Source organism: Gadus macrocephalus, chromosome 12, assembly GCF_031168955.1.
Source record: "Gadus macrocephalus chromosome 12, ASM3116895v1".
Classification (NCBI taxonomy): domain Eukaryota; kingdom Metazoa; phylum Chordata; class Actinopteri; order Gadiformes; family Gadidae; genus Gadus; species Gadus macrocephalus.
This window is the reverse complement of record NC_082393.1, coordinates 19851396-19870785: the sequence shown is the minus strand read 5'-3', so window position 1 is coordinate 19870785 and position 19390 is coordinate 19851396. Positions and strand designations below refer to the sequence as shown.

Here is a 19390-nt window from a genome sequence, read left to right as displayed (position 1 = left end):
GCTTGGTGCGCATTCTTGTGCATCATGGCCTGATGAACGAATCTCATTATCATGGATTAATACTCTATCAGGCTAACGATTTATTAATCAGCCTCAAAGCTATTTATGCCTTATTGCAAATACTAAACTAAAGGATGGACTCATCATTTTCTGTGTGTGCAAACAGTACATCGGCAGCCTTGATGTGACCCGGCCAAACAATCGGGTGGAGATTGTCGCTGCGATGAGGAGAATAAGGGTGAGTTAAGTTCTTCTAATGGGTCCACTCACAAGTAGGCTACTCCCACCCAGAAGCTGATTTGAAACTGTTTATACAAAGGTCGGGCTTTTCCTCCCCCAGAAGTTGGTATCACATTGTGTAGCAGCAGGGTTGGCTAAACTGCCTGGAATGCAAAGGTTAGACCATTATTTGAACCACAGACTTGGTGTCCCCATTTGCTCCATCAGTGATTTGGACTAGGCCTTTGAAGCAATCCCCTCAAGTGGAAGTGAAAGGCAGGAATTGGCGCTAGGTCTCTCCCTCCCCTCTGGCTGTTGTATTCTTTGAAACTAGTTACTCTTTACAGCTGTGTAAAACCCTGGATCCACACCCCTTTTAAGTTGAGCAGCACCGCTTTATACGGCCTACTCAAGTTTAAGCATGAATGTTTAGCCTTATGAATGATGGTCCGATAAATACTGTCAGCCAGACAGGCAGTAGTATGCCTGGAAGTCACTAGGCAGCCTGACTGAAGTTATGACAGTATGTGTAGTGCTGCCTGGGCAGATTAACTCTTGATTTACTGAGGCTGGCTCCCATTCCGTTCTTGCAGAGGTTGCACAAAAACATGATGCTCAGCCCTGTTAATACTTTAGTCTGCAAGACCAAATGACAAGTGAACACATGACATGACACACAGAAGTAAAAGAAAAAGTGGATTTGTTCTTCTTTGTACAGTGTTTTCTAGGAAGGAAACACACACACACGCACCCGAACGCGCGCGCACACACATTAAAGGCGCCCTCCCACTGTGTTCCTGTGGCAGCTGTTGTGCTTGTAGTTGTCGTCAGGGACGCAGGCCATAGTTTGGCTCCTGTTGTAGCCAACTTTCCTTGGGGAAAGGGACACCTTGAGAATTCACCGAAAGGCCAGCAGTAACAACAGAACGGAAGAGCTTTGATGTTCACTGTTTTTATTTGATGTTCTAGGCTGGTGATGGGGTTCTATTGCAAAGCCGCACATATACTGTATACCGGACTGTTTTCGTTATCTTTTATACATCCAACATCTAAATTGCACATACATAAACCAATTCAAATAATTTCCACATTGACTTTGTTTCATGCAACACTTGTACTCTTTATTGTACGGGTTGTGGGGCACAACCAAATGATTGGGACACTGTATGCATGTAAGTCCTCACTCACTGAAGTAGCCTGTTGTATTCTGTATGAACGCATGGCATTTATTCAGGGCGCTGAGTAAGTGATTGATGCTGTGAAATGTAAATCAAAAATATCGCGGCAGATATTATCGCCATAGATATTCACATTGGTTTATCATCCGGTCCTAATTTGGGTTTTTCTATTCCTTTGGTTTGTAAGAGGATTTAAAGGTGAATACAACCAATATTTCTTAAGCTTACCTGAGACTCCTTGTCCCTGACTTCATGATTCCTCGCACTCTGCATCTGGTTTTGGGGATTCCTTTGGTAAAACGGTGAGAAAGGTTAATTAAACGAAACAATCAGTCAAACTGTTTCAGCGAGTGAATCAATTAACTAATTGGTCAGTAATCTATAATCTTGTCCTCATCAGTTATTTTCGCAGAGCAGAGATGAAACCCAATCCTCACCACAGCCTCGCTGACCTCGAAATACCCTGCTGAAAGTAAAAAAAATATGGACTTCAAATTTTTTCAGTTTACATGAATTGAGAATAAATCACTTCTGCTGGCTGTTATGCAACATGAACTCTTTATAGAATTTCTGTCCGAGTCGGAGTCAGACAGGTTGATTAGCCCCGGGGGGCTGTGAGATGCTGCTCTCCGTTGTGTGCACCAGTCATCCTTTTTCCGCAGCGATAAACAAATGACTCCAGAGAAGAATATTATGTCCACTGGTATAGCTTCTACAATATCCTTCAGTTTACCTTCCTATTTCTTAAGTATAACATAATAATGCAAGGAAACAAAGGAAAATGTAAATTTGATTATCTCTAATACCTGTTGGTCAGAAACGTATTCAGAGTTGATGATGGGGTACGACAAAGTAATCATAATAGAGAGGTGGCATTTGACCCCCTGTCGCTTACCTTTCGGCGCGCCCCACATTTCATCACGTCAGCTGTTGGGAGGGGGCTGTGTCACGAATCGATGGCCTCGGTAATGAAAGGAGCTGTACAACTTGAACGTGATAACACCCTACTGCCAAAGTACAGCAGCTGCTTATCAGGTGGGTGGAATGCGGGAGCCTGTCCATGGTGAATCACTAGGGGATTAATATGTCGTTAATCTTCCCTCAGGGGGCAAGTTAATTGGAAGTGGGGACGGTAGAGCGGCACGGGATGGGTGGAAGATTACGCACCCGTCTTTTGCAAGGTGGGGAAGGTGGCAGGACAGCTGTTTGGTGTCCACCTCTGGTCTTAACCTGGTGCCATCCGGCCTCTATTTCCGGGCCGGTTTTCGCTGTGTGTGTGAATGGCCCTTTCATCACTGTTACACTCACAAAGGGCAATTTGTTATCCACCCTAAAATGTAGGAGTTTGTTTGTTCTGTCTCCTTGAAGTGAAAACAATTCATTTCAATATAAACCATTTACCTTGCATGAGAGTGTAATAGATGCCAAATTATGCGATAACAGGAAAATATGAGACTATAAATAGACAGCCAAGAAGTGGATTGGTAATATATGGCAGTTAACTATTTACTGTAGAATGAGCCAGCCAATACATTCTAGTTATTGGTGTCGCTAGTGTGTATATGTCTGCGTGTATGTGTGTGCGTGAGATATATATTTCATCATCACATAAAAATTGCCTTCCTGGGAGCAGGCAAAGGCCACAAATAGTTATGACTGCAGCAAGAGTTGTAAAGAAGTACTGTAAATGACTTGTAAATCCTATATTAGGGAAGAAAAAGTGAAAGATTAGTGTACCAACATTGCCCCCTTAGAGACAAGAGAAAGAACTGGATAAGAAAAAAGCTTTTTTCTATGCAGCTTCTGCTTTCACATTTCAACCATTGTGTTATTTGTTTTAATTAGAAGCTGCTAGGTTTTACCTGCTGCTGTGTGATTGACGTTAACTACATAAAGAAGGCTCTGCACCAGTCCATTAAATGGGCTGCGTGTCAAATATGGATTGTGTTAATAGGGACTTGTAATCCCTAACTTCCATCACTGCCCTTTGCTGCTGTTCAGTTCTAAACATGAGTCCCTTTGCCATCCAGTAAAATAAGAAAAATAAAAGTTAATCATCAGAGAGGGGCGATGACAAATAAAATGATCATGAAAGCCTTTGGGGAGTCCCTTTATGCCAAAGTTACAATTGTTACATCCTCTGGCTTACTTTTCCAAACTGCAGTTTTAGCTTGAAAAAAAGCATTTGCAGATAAAAAGTGGAGAACACATTATGGCCTCTCTTCATACACAGAAGGCCGAGGGCGAAACTATTTTGCAGCATCATTTTAAGAACCTGTTTACCAGATACTTCTTATCTTTCTCTGAAGAAATTATATGTTTAAGGGAGTTAGTTATTCTGCTTTCTTAATGCATCTTGTCAAATGTAGAATATAGAACCATATGAAACAATATTACTGGTTGCAAAAAAAGATGAAGCATGCCATAAGACCTTCAGGGAGGCAGTTTCTAGTGTAGGGTACGCCTCTTGGATGTTCGGCTATATCAAAATCGATCAATATTTTTACAAGACACCTTTTGGATTAGCTTTCTCCTAATCACTTATTGTGTAATTTTGATGATTTATTGTTCTGGTTGCGCAAACGCATCTCCATAATTCTCATTTCCTTTCAATCCCATATCTTGCAATTGTGTTAATGGACTGGGTTAGGTGGCTTCACTATGTAAAAAAGGTTTGATTTGATGATAGTCCAGGTCAGCAGTTTATCAGATCAGTGGCTTTTCTGCAGCATCTCCAATCCTATTGCTTGTGTGTAAATCTGTGTGAAAACCGCTCAGCATTCTCTTGTACGATTGCCAAGAATATTTGGTTTGGTTTCCTTGGAGAAACTCTGGCGCCCTCAATGCCCTCTATATATCACCTCCTGACCCGCTTCCTTCTTCCTTCGACTGTCTCCTTTTCTGCTCTTTGTATAACGTCCATCTGTCTGTTTTTCACCCCTGTTCTCTGGTCTGTCTCTCACTTGACACCCCCCTCCCCCCTTCTCGCACCAAAACCTCCTGCTAACGGCCGATCACCTTCCAGCATTCTATCTGACCGGTCACATTGCCCTTCTCTTCTTCAGAGCGCCAGCGACGAGACTTTCGGCTGATTCACGAGTTCCTTTCTCTGAGAGGCGGGCGTGGGCGGTTTGTTGGTGTGGGGGTTGACAAATTGAGAATGCTGCGTTAATACCATTTTGCTCCACTTTTAATTAACATCCTGCACCGACGCTGTATAACTCATTTTCACACTTTCTCTTTTTTTCTCTGGTTACTCTCTTCATGAGGAGTTCTAATCCAGAAGAGAACTTCAAAACAACCATAAATCCACCACCCCCCCAGACCCTCCCCACCTCCCCCCCAATGTCTTACTGTTGGGGTGTCATGAAACATTTTGATGTGCCTGCCTGTGTAGCCAAGAATTTACTTAATGAGTGGTTCAACATCTGCAACACTATAAATCCATTCAAATATGTGTCGGGTACCTTGATTCTGGAGTGTTCTGGACTCTAGAGTATACTCTTGTCATTTTAACTTTTGAAAGCTTGAAAATACTTTTCTAGGCCATTTCAGAATGTCCTCCAGGTAAATGGAGCGGTTCTTTCTATCTTCACAGCTCATAGAAGTGATGTTCACAAACCCAGATGTAACATATGGTAACAGACCCAGAGCTACCAGACTATTCATACAGCTTCAAAACAAACCTACATCATTATGAGGCAAAACATCTGCTTCCATTCCATGAGCTTTAAATGATCTACGCCTTGGACATCCTTACCGACTCAATACAATTACAGATATCTGTGGAAAGTTAATGGAATGAGTAGGAGTTTCCAACCACATCTTCTGCAACAACATATATTCAAATGTGTTACGGATCTGTAAGCGACAGACAATATCAAACCATTTCCACTGTTCCACCAAGACTTGTGAAAGTACTGGTTTTAGTTGGAGTTAAAACCCAGACTTGAGGTTGCATTTTAGAGACTTGTATGTGAAGATACTGGCTCTGTGTGCAGCGGCATGCAATCCTTTCGCTCTAAAAGTTGCATGGAAGATGACTCATTCACCACTCAGTAGGACAATGACCCTTAACAGGCATTGAAGGTATTTCTATTGAGAACTCCATAGAAATGCAAGGAGTGCTAATTGTGAAGGAAAAGCAAGTTTCCCTTCACAATCACAATGCCAGCCAACGGCAATTGTGTTCATAAAAAAAAATACCCCACAAGACTTTGGTGCCATTAGATACAGACTAACTCTTCACTAAATATAATGTGGCTGAATGCAATACTATTTATCTTGCTTTTTCTGGCTTTTAATGATCATACACTGAGTGCCCTATCAGGTTGATTTGCTCATACTTTCGAGCTACAAATTCTCTTGTAGTCAAGACAGAATTTCACAAATGAACCCCTATACCGAGGGTTTGAGGGGTTGCATTCTTATCTAAATATAGGTCATCTTCTATTGTAGCATATCATAACATATTTTTAATTCAGCACTTTGGATTTTCATTTATCATAGGTCTTCCTTCAATCAATTTTTTTTTGTGGAACTGAACAACTTTACATCATTAAGTTACAGGAATGGTGTTTAAATCTTTTACATCATTTTCCAGGATCCTCCCAGTATCTCCCCAGTCTCTGAAAGGGACTCAAAGACTACTTTTTTCTCCTTATCATATGTGTCTCAGCAATGTGACCTTTCAAGTTATGTTATGTTGATACACTGATCAACACCAAACTTCAGCATGTGAACTTTGTCATACTCCATTATAATCTATGTTGAGGGAAACAAAAAATCATGCTATTAGTTTGTTTGTTTAATAAGCCACAGACATACTTGCGGCAACTTAATTTGGTGACCAATTGGGTGCTCATTTGAAGCATCCGGTCCGGTCGACATATGCTGATGTAATAACATGACTTACTATTAGTCAGTCTGTCTTACAGCCTCTCAGACAGCCTTGTAGCTGCTCTGACTGTTCAGTCTGATCTGTTTGTTTGAGGACGGGTGGGATTGGGGTGTGGCTGCTATCCCACTTCCAACAAATCTGTTTGCATTTATTTTTTTTGCACACTTCAAAAACCATGAGTCTCGCGCGTCTTTCCCCGTCAGTCAGCTCATATGTTCTCTCCCACATCCGAAGTGTCCGTGTATCTGTCCGTCTCTGTTTGAGTGTAACTGGCAGGAATGAGAGCGAGGGCCCAGAGGGGAGAAGACGCAACAATTGAATAGGGCGATTGCGCATCGAGAAGACATGGAGCCTTGTCTCCATCGGGGAGGTCATTATATCGGCCCACACACACTTCCCACGATGCCTGGTGCTGACAAGTTCAGGAGTTCCCTGTTGCATTGACATCTTTTCTGCTTTAACTTGGCGCGAAGTGCACTTACTTACTGTACGTCGGTACGCTCCTCGTGACTACTTAACCATCCTCCACATTATTCCCACCCTCTTTATGTCGATCCCCGACGCCCCATCCTAATCCCATTCCGTCTCATCTCATTTTAAAGGCATGCACCGAGATATCTGTAAGTTTGCCAGTCTAAAGGCCCATTCACACCCTACGGTAAATACGGATAGGAACCCTCTCGTCCGGTCCCGGAGGTCGTTTCGTCCGTCAGTGGGTCCGTCGCCTCTGAGGTTACGAATCTGGAGTGCTCTGGGAGAATCGGAGCAATTCCAACGGATATGGAGGCGGCAGTATAGAGTCAGAAGTCCAACCATTCACGAAAATATAGAGAGTAGTATATCTGATATGTGTATATAGATATATATATTGTATTTAACATTTTATACTTATATTATACTATACGCCTGACATTTTTATTTTATTGTTCACCTGCTTTGGCAATGAGTTGTAACTGGTCATTTAAAAATGGCGTAAAATTTTGAGGGGAGAATCTGCGGGTTGGTGAGGGGTGTCACATCACAAGCCAACGCCGTGTAGGTCTACACTTTTAGCCGATTTCGGATGACACAAAGCAAGATCATCTCCTCTACATATGCCATGTTTGCGATTGTCGATGCCAGTAATTTGTGACAATCGCTCTAGAGGATGTATCGTGCAACATCTATAACAACGCTGAAACCGGACGGAGGTATGAAGGGTATTCCCGGAGACAACGTTTGGTACGGACCGGATCCTAAAGGTATGAATCGGCCTTTATAGTCTCACACAGATGCAGAGGAGTTGTTTAATTCCAAATTCCTCATTGTGTGTACAGGAAGGGTGTTTGCTGGGTTAACATTTGCTTTTTCGTTAATCGCTTCTGTTGACTTGCATAGTTACAGTGGCCCTAGTTCTTGTTCATGAAAACATTATATCCAATACTTTCCAATCATTTAATGTGTTTTGAATAGTCGCCTATTCAATATGAGTGGCAGTTACAACACAGCATCAAGATTTTAGTCTTGTCTAACACACATATAATTTGGCACTATTCTGACCACAGTGGTCATTATGCCATGCCTGTCATGCACCACTGGCACAATAATATAATCAGCTGCTTCCGGCTTGTTGGTCTAAGTGGAAGGTAACCTGTCAGGGGTGAATATCAACTAGCCTAATGACCACAGAGGCAAAATTGTGCATATTGTATAGCTTTGACCAGAGGAGTATCAACGGCAGAAAAATGTGCAGTGCAGAAGAAAACGAAAGTTCATCCTGTGTTTACACAAGCTTAGGTCTCCCTAAGCTCCCTAAGCTTGTCTCCTTTTCCAGTGTTGTCCCATACCTGCATAACAAGTCGGACTGGGATAATGCCATTCAATTCAGACTCCTAAGAGGTGGGATCGCAAGCACACGCGCACACGCATACACATACACGGGCGCACACAGACACAAACCCACGGACACACACACAGGCGCACAGACACACACACGCACGGACACACACATGGACACGCACACACGGGCGCACACGCAAACTTGGTGCTGCTTGGCAACGCAACGCAAGTGATGAATGAATGCATTAGGGAAACGTTCACTTCCACATTTCCACAGATGCATTCCCATTCCCGGCTCACCGCATACCCTACGAAGCATATGGACAACTGCGGTGAAGAGGGGCAGGAGTGCACACTGCAGAGATACCAACACTTATAGGTTGGTATCTATAAGCCTACTTGAAATGAAACATCTGTCTGTGAAGGTATTGTCGTTGTGCGTGCAGGCAGGCAGGCAGGCAGGCAAGGCAGGCAGGCAAGGCAGGCAAGGCAGGCAGGCAGGGGTGAGCAATAATGTGATGCAGTCATCTGCTGCTCCCGGGCCGACCTTGGAGCAGCGCCGCTCATCCATCAGCCCTGAAACTCTACTTTATCTCAGCGCATCCTCCCTCTCTCCCTCCCGCCATCGTCCATATCACCCGCTATCTCCCACCCTCCCATCCCTGCTATCTTCCTCCTGCATCTCTCCTGCATCCTTACTGCACATTCGGCGAGGTGTCGTTATACTACAGCTAGCCCTTCTCTCCAAATCCTCAGATTGAGTTCTTGTCTATTTATGTGGACAAACACACACACATACATGAGCGCCGACACCCACACAAACACATGCACACACCCACACACGTAGACAATTGTTATGAGCCTCCTTTGAAACCAGCCATTGTTGGGTTTTTATCACTCCGATAGCCCTGCCCGGCTGTGTCTCCGATCCGTCGTCGGCTCTCCATGCAGAGGCGTGGAGAAGTAATTGGATAATATCAGATGGTTTTCAACTGCTATTACCTCAAATGAATGTGTCTCTGTTAATGGATGTGTGCTGCTGAACAAAAGGAAAAGCTGCAGGAAGGAGGAGGTGTTGCTTTTTGCCGTGCGTGTGTGCGTGCGTGCGTGAGTGCGTGCGTGTGTGCGTGCGCTTGCGTTTTTAGAAGGAGATGATGCACTCGCTCAGTCACACTCCTATACTGTCGTAATGACAGTATAGGATCATCTATCGTCCTGTAGTGTCAACAACAAGGCTTTACTCGGTGCAGCAGGTTTTAGCCACCCCTCCCCCCCATGGTACACCCTCCCACGGTGGCAGTGAACTGACTCATTACAGCTGCAACGATCAGTCGACAGCAGATTAATCAGTGCTATAATATTGATAATTTATTTTCATTTGGGTAATTTATCAAATACATATACCACACATTTGCTGCTTAATGCTTTGTAAATGTATTATTTGCTCCCTGGCTCATTCTAAAATTAATACTTACATTTTTCTTTGCTGCTTTTCCGATGAAGCAATGGCATTTATGATGTCACTCCGGACCCTGTTTACCTGCGTTGGGTAATTTGCTATTAATGACATTTCAAAGATAGATTATAGTGTAAAATTATCTTAATTTGCAGCACTACATCTCTCTCCATCCTATCCCAGCAATCTTTTCTCTTTCATGCCTGTATCGAGCAAACTTACATTTTTAACTTTTATGCTTCCAGTTTGTAGTTTGATCTGAGATCTCAATTTCCGCTCTCTCCTGTTCCATTAGCACTTTGAGTCTGCCTTGTGTATGAAAAGTGCTATATCAATAAAGTTGTCTTGCCTTGCCTTATGTCAGCCTGTATTATTGGCCCTTTAAAACAATTTTCTATTAATTTGGAGCGATAGGAACATCCCCTCGACGTGGCTCTTTGGTTCACACTCAGTCCACCTGGGGCAGCTTTGGGCCTCATTCTCCATCCCACAGCGTCTCCTGCTCTGCTATTTTTCCCCCCGTCTGCGACTCGGCGTTCCTTCATCCCACCACTCGGCGGCAGTGGGCGTGGGGTTTCCGCTTGATCTGCTCCTGGCTGATTGAAGCCTTTTAACAGCGCTGGGGAGGGCCCACCGGCGCATAATTGGGTTGAGTTAAGATATCACGGCTAGAGTTAAGCGGAGGCTGTTCAGTAACATGATAATAAACCATCCCCGCCATCCCGGTGATGAAAGATGGGCTGGAGGGCTACATCGCCCATCACACACAGAATTGTTGACACCTGCACACAAAACTGCCATACCCACAAATAGTGCCCACACACACACACACACACACACACACACACACACACACACACACACACACACACACACACACACACACACACACACTTCAATGCCCCTGAATAAACATCCCCTCAATGTTACCCCTGCCCCTCTTCTTTGAAATAATGCTGATTCTTGTTAAGGTGTTACAAATGCAATTGACGTCTTTGACATGAACTTCTCCATTCAAACGTGTGTGTAATGTATGTGTGTGTGTGTATGCATGCACGCTTGCCTCCAACTCACCCTTGTTTTTCTGTGCCAGAGAACACATTAGCCCCAAAAGAGTGTGACATTTTGGGGCAGCCAGGCCAGACTGCATTGATAAATGGGTTGGCCCTGGTTAATCAAGAAGTATTTTTACAATGTACCATCTAAAGTTTAAATGTAGAATGAGTGCTCAGCTCCAGGCCCCCAAATAATGTTGTACAGGAACACTTCCATTATCCAGCCATCAACATTAGTAAAGCCGATTTGTATTTATGCTATCATTTTACATTAATCTGCGTATTTTCTATCCGTAGAATTATCAGAAGAACGGTGTGTATAAACTGTTCTGTTGCAGCTCAATAATCTGCTTCCCTGACTGGTAAACGAAATTTATTCAAATGTTTTATTAACTCACTCATCTACTGCATATGGGTAGATTGGTTATAACAACACGACCGATTGGCAGAACTGCTGGCCCCCTACGCTATGCTAAGATATTGTGAATGTCATCACATGACGGACTGCGTTTTTAAAACGTGTTGGCTGACCTCTTCAAAACTCTCCACAAAGCAAAGGGCTTTGTTACCATCGAAGCCAGGGACAGATTTATTCATGTTTTAAACTTCAGTATTTGAGGGTCATTTTATTTTTAACTTTGCAAAGCCTCTAGAGTTTAACTAGGACTACATATTTTAAACAAATATGTTCAATCCTTGCAAAGTTGCATCCCTTTCACACACTTTAAGCATAATGCAAATCTCTGCAGGGAGTTATTTCATCGACACTCATTTCTGTGGGAGGCATTTATTTACTGAATATATTTTTATTGTAATGAGGGAATTTGAAACCCATGATTAAAAATCAACAGACAAAAAACAACAAATAAAAAACACTTTTTCCTTGGTCAAACCCCGTGTATCATTAGCTGCATACATTGTATAGGGATTTCCTTTTTACGTACATAATGAATGCTTCCATGTCTTCCCAGGTTCCGGTGGATTATAGCTTGCCTAGTGAGAAAAACAGGGGGTAACATTTCTTTATAATGAGTTGGCAGTGTCCCCCAGCGCTAATTTAAGGTGAATACCCTGCAAAGACCAGCCACTAAAATCACTTAATAGAATATATTGACTCAGAGAGGCTATAAAACACAGCAGTCAGCACCTCTGTTCATCGTTGTTGAATCAGTGAAGTTGAGGAACGTTACTTTTCATGGCTCCCCTTTTTTACTTATTCTAGTTTTTTCTCAATCAGAGGCCATCTTTTATTTCCTAGTTAAATGCCTTATCAGTATTCCTCTGTGTGTGGTTTTTGGTTTAAGGCCATGCATGAATTAAGGCAAATGTCATTATAGGCCACCGCTTTTCCCTTGGAATTGTTTTTCTCCCATTTTAATTGAATACCAAAAACACTCTGGATATAGCCTAGTGCCGAAACTGCAGTTACTCTGGTGTCTCGTATTGCGCTACACGAATACATTCACTGAAGGAAGAGATGATCATTTATTAATGGGAATAACTGGTTCTTGAGCGTGTTCATAAATCTCATGAAATCCAGTTTTGTGTTGGAATCACCCACAGGATCAATTACACAGCAGAAGATGTTATCTGCGCGCCTTTGCTTGATTTTCTCTTATTTCCCTGTGCACTCAAAGCAGTGTTATTAGCCTTTTACTTATGGCATTTACTTTGCATTCATATGGGCTGATTCGCCATCGTGTTAAATGTCAAACCCAGATAACCACCTTGCACAAGCTTTACACAAGAGTGTGAGGTAGGGGGGGAGATGGCAAGGACATGACCCATAACAAGGAGAGCTGAAGGAAAACAGGATGTATAATCTGGAGAAAACGTTTTCTCCTGATAGCCACTACGGCTTGCTTATCCTAACATCAGCTCGGCTGAGATAAGAGGATGTTTATCATGTTATCTCATTTTTAAACATTTCCATGATGGCCGACACGGCATTAGCTAGTCCCCGGCTAATAGCGGAAGTGCTGAGGAAGTGCTGTAGATCTAGGATGTGAGTGCAATTATTTATACAAAATTCTGAGGGAGGGCCCTTAATGTTCTCCGTGGCAAGTTTATGCAGCGGCTACTGCTAGAAAATGATGCTGAAATGTGGTCGTGCGTGTGCGTGTGTGTATGTGTGTGTGTGTGTGGGGGGGGCATTTCTTGAATGCAGCAAGAGTTCATGAGATGTGCCTTCTCCATTAAGGGCACACAAAGTTGAAAAAACTGCTCATGGGAATCATGTCTTCATGGTGTAAGTTTTGTGCATGGGAGCATAGGTGCAGTGTTGAATGTCCAGGATGTGTGCAAAGTCAACATTTCCGTTAAAACCTCCTCCCTCCGGTGCGTGTGTGTGTCTTTCAGGAAGTAAGAGGAGTTTTGAAAGGGGGAGAACAATACCTACTTATTCCCCTTAGCCAAGCTGAACCGTTCACCCAAAAGTCTTCCCACACATTCACTCTTATTTGGCTACATTTTAAATGTAATTCCACTTTCTCGGTTAATTTGTGAGAGCTACATACAACAACATACAAGTTCTGATTAAATCGTATTTAAAATCATTAAAGAATAACTCAATTCAATGTTAAAAGATTGAATCAAAATGCAGGAACCAAGCCCGTTTTAAGGCTGCCCTATTCTCTCGGCTTAATTTGGAAGGAAATCAAACGGCACTAAGGAAGGAAGTCCACTCTGGAAGTCCACGTATGCTTTAAAATGGAAAAAAAGGAGGAAGGGGATGACAAGCTCTGACCTTGTTGTCTAAAAAAAGTTTCCGATGGATAAGGACGACTTGCCCGGCCCTCGGCTTTGATTTTACTCTTTAACTTTTATTACTGAGAACCAAGGTGACCCTTTTCCCCAGAACATTTTGGAATTGTGAAAAAGCCCTTATGAACTTCACAGAGCCCAGCCTTTCGGAGCCTGTGTGTGTCTGTGCGTGCAATGTTGCTATGCCCTTTTGGAGTCCTTTTTAATTTGCCATTTTAGGAGATTCAAGATAATTGCTCCCAATGAGGGATTAGCTTCTGGCCGTGGTCATTCATCTCTTCGGGTGCCAAACGGCTGCCCCGACTGACCTCAAACTCCAGAGATGTGAGGGTGAAACTCCCTGACTTTCTGGCTGGGATTTCTGGATGACTGATTCTGGATAATTGGATTTGTGATTTTTACCTTTGTCTGGTTAGTTGACCAGCTGAATGGTACACTCCAGTTCTTGATTCTTGTACAGCTATGGACAGCTGGCAACATTCTTGGATTTATTTTCTTTTATTTATGTGAGAGATGTGTATGTGATTCTATGGCATTGGTATTTTGCTGGTAAAATATCAATCGAACAGCCTATGTATTTTAACATACAGAACTTTATTTATTCAATCTTTTCAAACTATATTTCACTGCCATTTACCAAATCTTCCAAAAAAAAAATGTATTTGTGCAGCTGAAGTAGAATAAATAATCAAAAAAATCCATATAATTGCCAAACTCGATGAGTTGATGGACCACATTGAGAATAAAGACGTGATACTCGAGCAATGGTTTGCTAAAACCGTGAAATAAATCATGTACTTTTATCCATCTTCAAGAAATCACACAAAGCTTTAAAAAATAATTCAGCCCTTGGGGTTAAAAACCCTGCTTGGATTCATTTCCACAGCATGCAAATTAAATTAGACCACAGCCAACCGTATTAATGACTTATTACGTGATTTATATATTAATGTCAAATGATTAATGTGGCTTCATTAATTGAATTAGCGCAAGCAGTGATCGCTCTAATGTTTCCACGAATATAAACACCCTCTGTCGCCGCAAAGCCTTGAAGTTCACAGCACCTGTGGCGTACCTACCAATAGACCTACGTTCAGACGCAAACACACTTTGTCACCGTGCAGCGGGCAGCAGCCCGGTGCAACACGAAGGCACCGTTCCCCAGAGTGGCGAGGATCGCAGGGCTATTTAATTAATGCTGCGCTGGTCTGATATGAGTCTGTGTGCTGTCCAATAAAACTCTCGGCCGGCACCAGATTGATACAAACATTGGCCAAGGACCTTTCTTTTTTAATGGCGGCCACATAAAACGTTCTTCTCCAACGTCTGTGGCGAGGATGACTAGAATTTAGATTGCAGCGCAGCTAACTTTCTGCTGTTCTTTCTCTCTTTTTGTTTGGCTGACATTTATATGGCCAACTTCTCAGGGGGGTATTGTCCTTTTCTTTGCCTGCTCTGCCGGCAGCAGAACCCCCCCCCCCCACCACCACCTCCTCCCCTCTTTCTCCTACACAACAGGAAGGGGCCTGTGTGGTTCAACTCTAAACAATGTTCAGTGGCCAGTGTTCTGGGCCAGATTAACACCAGCATCTTGTTCCTTTGTTCAGCGTCTCTAAAACCTCATGTAGCACAGTCAAGCTGTTTTGCTTATTAGCATTCGCACAAGCGCACTGCTTACACATTAACCTTTTCCTTTTGGTTCACCACTATATAACTGTACTGGGGCATACTGGTACTACCGTAACATAGCAGCATCCTGGTATTGTCCTAATGCATTGTGGCAATGTGTTATGGAAGGATAGTTTCAAGGTTAATTTTTGACTTCAAGAGCCCAATGTATATTATGGTGCTGCTAATGAACATTGACTATGTGCTAATAAAATGGATATTGCAGGCAGTGGTCCTGAACCGGCCCCTGAATGATGATAAATTACCGCATGCACAGCACCCATTGAACAGAGTGCATTTGCATAACTATTCGAAATATAATATGGTGAATACACATTGGTGCTCCACTCTTGTCCTGGTAGAGATACCAACCACTGAAATCAGCCACAACACGATCCAAAGTGATAAATAGGGGATTATAGTAGCGGTTAACCTTAGCTTATTATGTAATGTCACCTGACATCAACCCCAGCCGGAAATAGCAATTGCTTGTCCCTATGTTTTGGTAACCATCCCTGTTGTTGGAGAAGAGTGTTTGTGTAATGTGTTTTTTTAATCTTTGTCCTTTGCTCTTTACCGCGCAGTCTAAAAAGATCATAGGGGCGTATTCTTTAAAATGTCACATGCTATGCAGTGCAGTGTGGTGTAAAGTAAAAATGCACCACCAGATGAAATGGATGAAATCTAGCATTAGTCTACTACAATTATGAGGAGACTGTTAAGGCATCTATTCCCTGTCGGTGGCTGTAAAGGGTTGGGTCAACAGTAATTCTCCTGTGTCAGTTCAAACAAACATGGCGGGCTGCCAGGGTTCCACACATTCACAGACAGTTCAGCAGCACACAAGACAGCTGTGTTTTAGCCATGCATGGCAACACCTCGCTCTCATAACATTCACATACGCTGTGTTTGCACAGCAATAGAAAGAGAAACTGCAAGGCAGGTAGGCCTTTTTTTTTTTTATAGGAACAAGATAAGGTCATAATAAGGCCCCGTTCATTTAGCCGTCATGTAAAACGAGTTAATCTATTCAGTCACATTGGACTCTTGACCTTTTCTCTTTCCAGCCCGGCTGAATTGGTGGAGGGTTTCCAGCCATGAGAAGCTGCCATGTAGGCTGAATCTCTGTTGATCTTAATCAAGGCACAAAAAGGGAAAAACACAATGTGTTGTATCTCACTATAATTAGAGGAGTCTCTTTATGTCGGCCTGCTCTTGGATTCCCTCGACAGCCGTTCATCCGATCGACTTTGCACTTGGCGGGCGTATTCCTGAGGACCCGAGGGAGCAGGGTGGTGATTGTGAAGTTGTCTGGATGAGCGTATCTTGAGAAAGCAATACCAGAGCCCAAGCAATCGGTCCTGTTCCCAACGGGCCCATTTTGAAAAGGCCCGTTTTGAACGGGCCCTGCAAAAAATACAACAGTTCACCCCTCAATGTTTTTATTAGACCTGGAGCTATACAGAGGTTAGACTTCTATTAAATCGCGGGCAGGAGATGTTTAGCCTGTGCTGTGTTGATTGTTATCTCTTTCTCTCTCTCATACAAGTCTTGTGGATCTATCCATAGAGTCCGTAAGCGACGGCCATTAGATGCCATATATTATTTCTAGAAACTAATAGCCAGGGAAAGTGTTCCCACTTAAGTGGTTCATAGGATATAAGCCAAGTAATGGCGTGCCCATTGTGTCTGTCCTCCTCCACTCCATCTGAACTCCATCTCCATTTCCCTTTCTTTCTCATTCTTTGTCTCGTACACTTTGTTCTCTCTGTGCCTCATCACTTTCCTGCTGGTATATGTACCCGTTCGCTTTCTTTAGATTTATCGTTCTCAATTTAGATTGTATCTCTTAAAAGATGAAACATGATAAAGCAGTGGATATAGACACCATTTTCACAATTGTTTCTAAATTCTTTTGACTAGTGGACTCTTTTCATTTCCATTGGCTGCAGCTCTGTCGTGCTCTGAATACAGAACATCTTTTCTTAGAGGGTGAAAGAGTTTAGTTTCCACCATCTGTTTTGTCCCCAGCATCTGCTATGTAAAGCAGTGGTTTGGAAGTGGTAATGTGGGCTTATTCACCATTTCTCAATGAAAACAATGCTAACAAACATTTAACTAATTAGCACTGTACCGCACGGAGACACAGATGAGACGAAAAAGGCATTTTGTTTTTATGATTTATCATCCCAGAGGACTTGAGAGCGTGAGAGCGTTGGCCCTTACCTTCCAAGCAAACCTTTTATTATGAACTGTCTGCTTTTCCCACTAAGCATGGTTCATCTAAATAATGTTTCATGTGTTATTTTATTATGTTGTTACTTTGATCCATGACATGTTGGATCCATTTTACACCTTTTTAAAAGGTGCTTTTGATGCACGGCTGAGTGGTTTTGGCGCGATCTACACAAGGGGGACAGAATCCATGAACGTTTTCCGAAGCGATGGATGATGACGGATGTGGAGGCGGAACACACAGGGACCATCGGCACACAACTGCACACACACCCGGCGCCAAGTGCTGTTCCCACGGTAAACCTAAGGTGCCGCCCACTACCCTTGCTTCCCTGCCAGATCCCCGGTGATGTGCAGCCCCCTCCCCGGTACATCCATCAGCGTCAGCCAGCCTCCGGTACTGGCGATAACCTGGCCTTTAATAATGGAGCAGCCGTTATTACTTTCACAGGTCCGAGTGTTCACCTAGTTCATCTATCATAGTCTCTGTTCCTGGCCACCGGCCATAGTTATTTTAAATGCTGCACAGGCTTTGGATGTCGTACTCTCAATTTGGCAGATAGCTAATCTTTCGGAATCTATTGAGGTGTCTGAGGGACTTCAATTAACCATCATGAAGGAGGATTTCTACAATGGCGACACCAGCCTAATGCTGATGTTCGTTTAAAGGGATACGCTGAGGTATATTTAAACACACGGATAATCCTGCACAATTTTCGGCACTGTTCTTTGTAGTCGACCTGTGATAATCCGGGAGTTAGGGTTAGTTTAAATTTACAGTATTGTTTTGTTGTGACTGGTACTCGTTTTGAATAAGCGACTATTCGGAACGGATTGAAAATCTTTGGCAGGTCATTATTGGTGAATTCCCCTCCAATGAACATGAGCTAGGCTACTGTAACTCTGCAAAACAATGGAATCCTTTCTAATGTTCTTGTGATCTCAAGTGATAGATTACATCTTAAATCATTGTTCGAAACATGAAGTGCTTATTATTTTGTTAATGCTTGTTTTCGATTGCAACGCCCCTACCATAAATTCAGTGTAAACTATTCAGTTCATTCCTTTTGCTTTTAAATTTGTTACCCCTTCCCAGAACAGGAAATAATAAATGTAAAATGAAATGCGTTTATCTAGGAAACTGCTACTTTGGAAGTGCTTGACTGGTGCTGATGAATGGTGTGTCCACATACATGTCTTTCTGTTTATGCATTATGGATCACGTATCATGGATATATCTTTGAGATTTGACAGGCATTTGCTCTTATTTCTTTGCCCATCACACCCATATCTCACACATAGTCTCCGTACAGCCCCAGAGAGAAAGAGCGGGTAAGGACCCACTCCTCACTCTCGGCAGCCTCATAGGAGACGAGAGGACGAAGCACTGCAGACACACGCCTCTCCCTCTCAGAGTTAGCTGCATGAACATCATCATAAGGCTGGCGGGCCATTAAAGATGCACCTGGGTGGTGCTGCAGCATGGAGCCTTAATGAAAGGGAAGACGTTTCCATGGTATATGAAAGACAAAATGACTATAATGGTCACCCTTTATCGGTTCATAATCACTACTGCTTTGAAGAATGAATTATCTTTTACAAGCAGAGTCGATATGGGCTTTGAGGTTTGAGGTTGCTGCTCATGCTGGGAAAAAGTGAGGAAGAGGGTTGTGTGTTTTATGGACTTGAAGTTTTCATGTGAAATTCGTTTAGTAGGAGTTTTCATGTGAAATACGTTTCAGTCTAACTTACATCTCCAGGGCAGAGTCAGACATCACCGTCGTGTGCAACTGTGATGGTTGGCTGATCGAAGTGAAGAGTGTGAGAGTCTTTGTTGCATTCTGGGAGGCGTGATGTCTGGCAGTGTTTGGTAGACATTGGGGTGGCGGTCAGACTGGCAGCCGCAGTTAAACAAGCGACATCTACTTGTTTGAGGGCAAGCTTATAATTGCAGCCCGGCTCACTTTGTTGGTTGGTCTACCCAAGACTACCAACCCAGACGATTGGCTTTTGCGTCTACCAAAGGCAAAAGGACCTATCCGTCTCTCGCACGGCTGAGAGGGTCGCCTTGGTCTTTGAGTTGAAGCAGGGAGAGCGC

At 43.1% G+C, this 19390-nt stretch overlaps 1 protein-coding gene and 1 long non-coding RNA gene across 4 annotated transcripts in view; both read left to right on the top strand.

Moving 5' to 3' along the window:
* LOC132469563 (uncharacterized) overlaps positions 1-19390 on the top strand; it is a 241675-nt gene that overhangs the window by 89706 nt on the left and 132579 nt on the right. The window lies entirely within an intron of this gene.
* nos1apa (nitric oxide synthase 1 (neuronal) adaptor protein a) overlaps positions 1-19390 on the top strand; it is a 90202-nt gene that overhangs the window by 782 nt on the left and 70030 nt on the right. For all 3 annotated transcript variants that reach the window (XR_009528291.1, XM_060066719.1, XM_060066720.1), the window contains exon 2: positions 167-238. Coding sequence is in view for 2 of the 3 variants with exons in the window: in XM_060066719.1 (XP_059922702.1) it covers positions 167-238 (72 nt within the window). In the remaining variant the exon portion in view is untranslated. The remainder of the gene's footprint in view (positions 1-166; positions 239-19390) is intronic.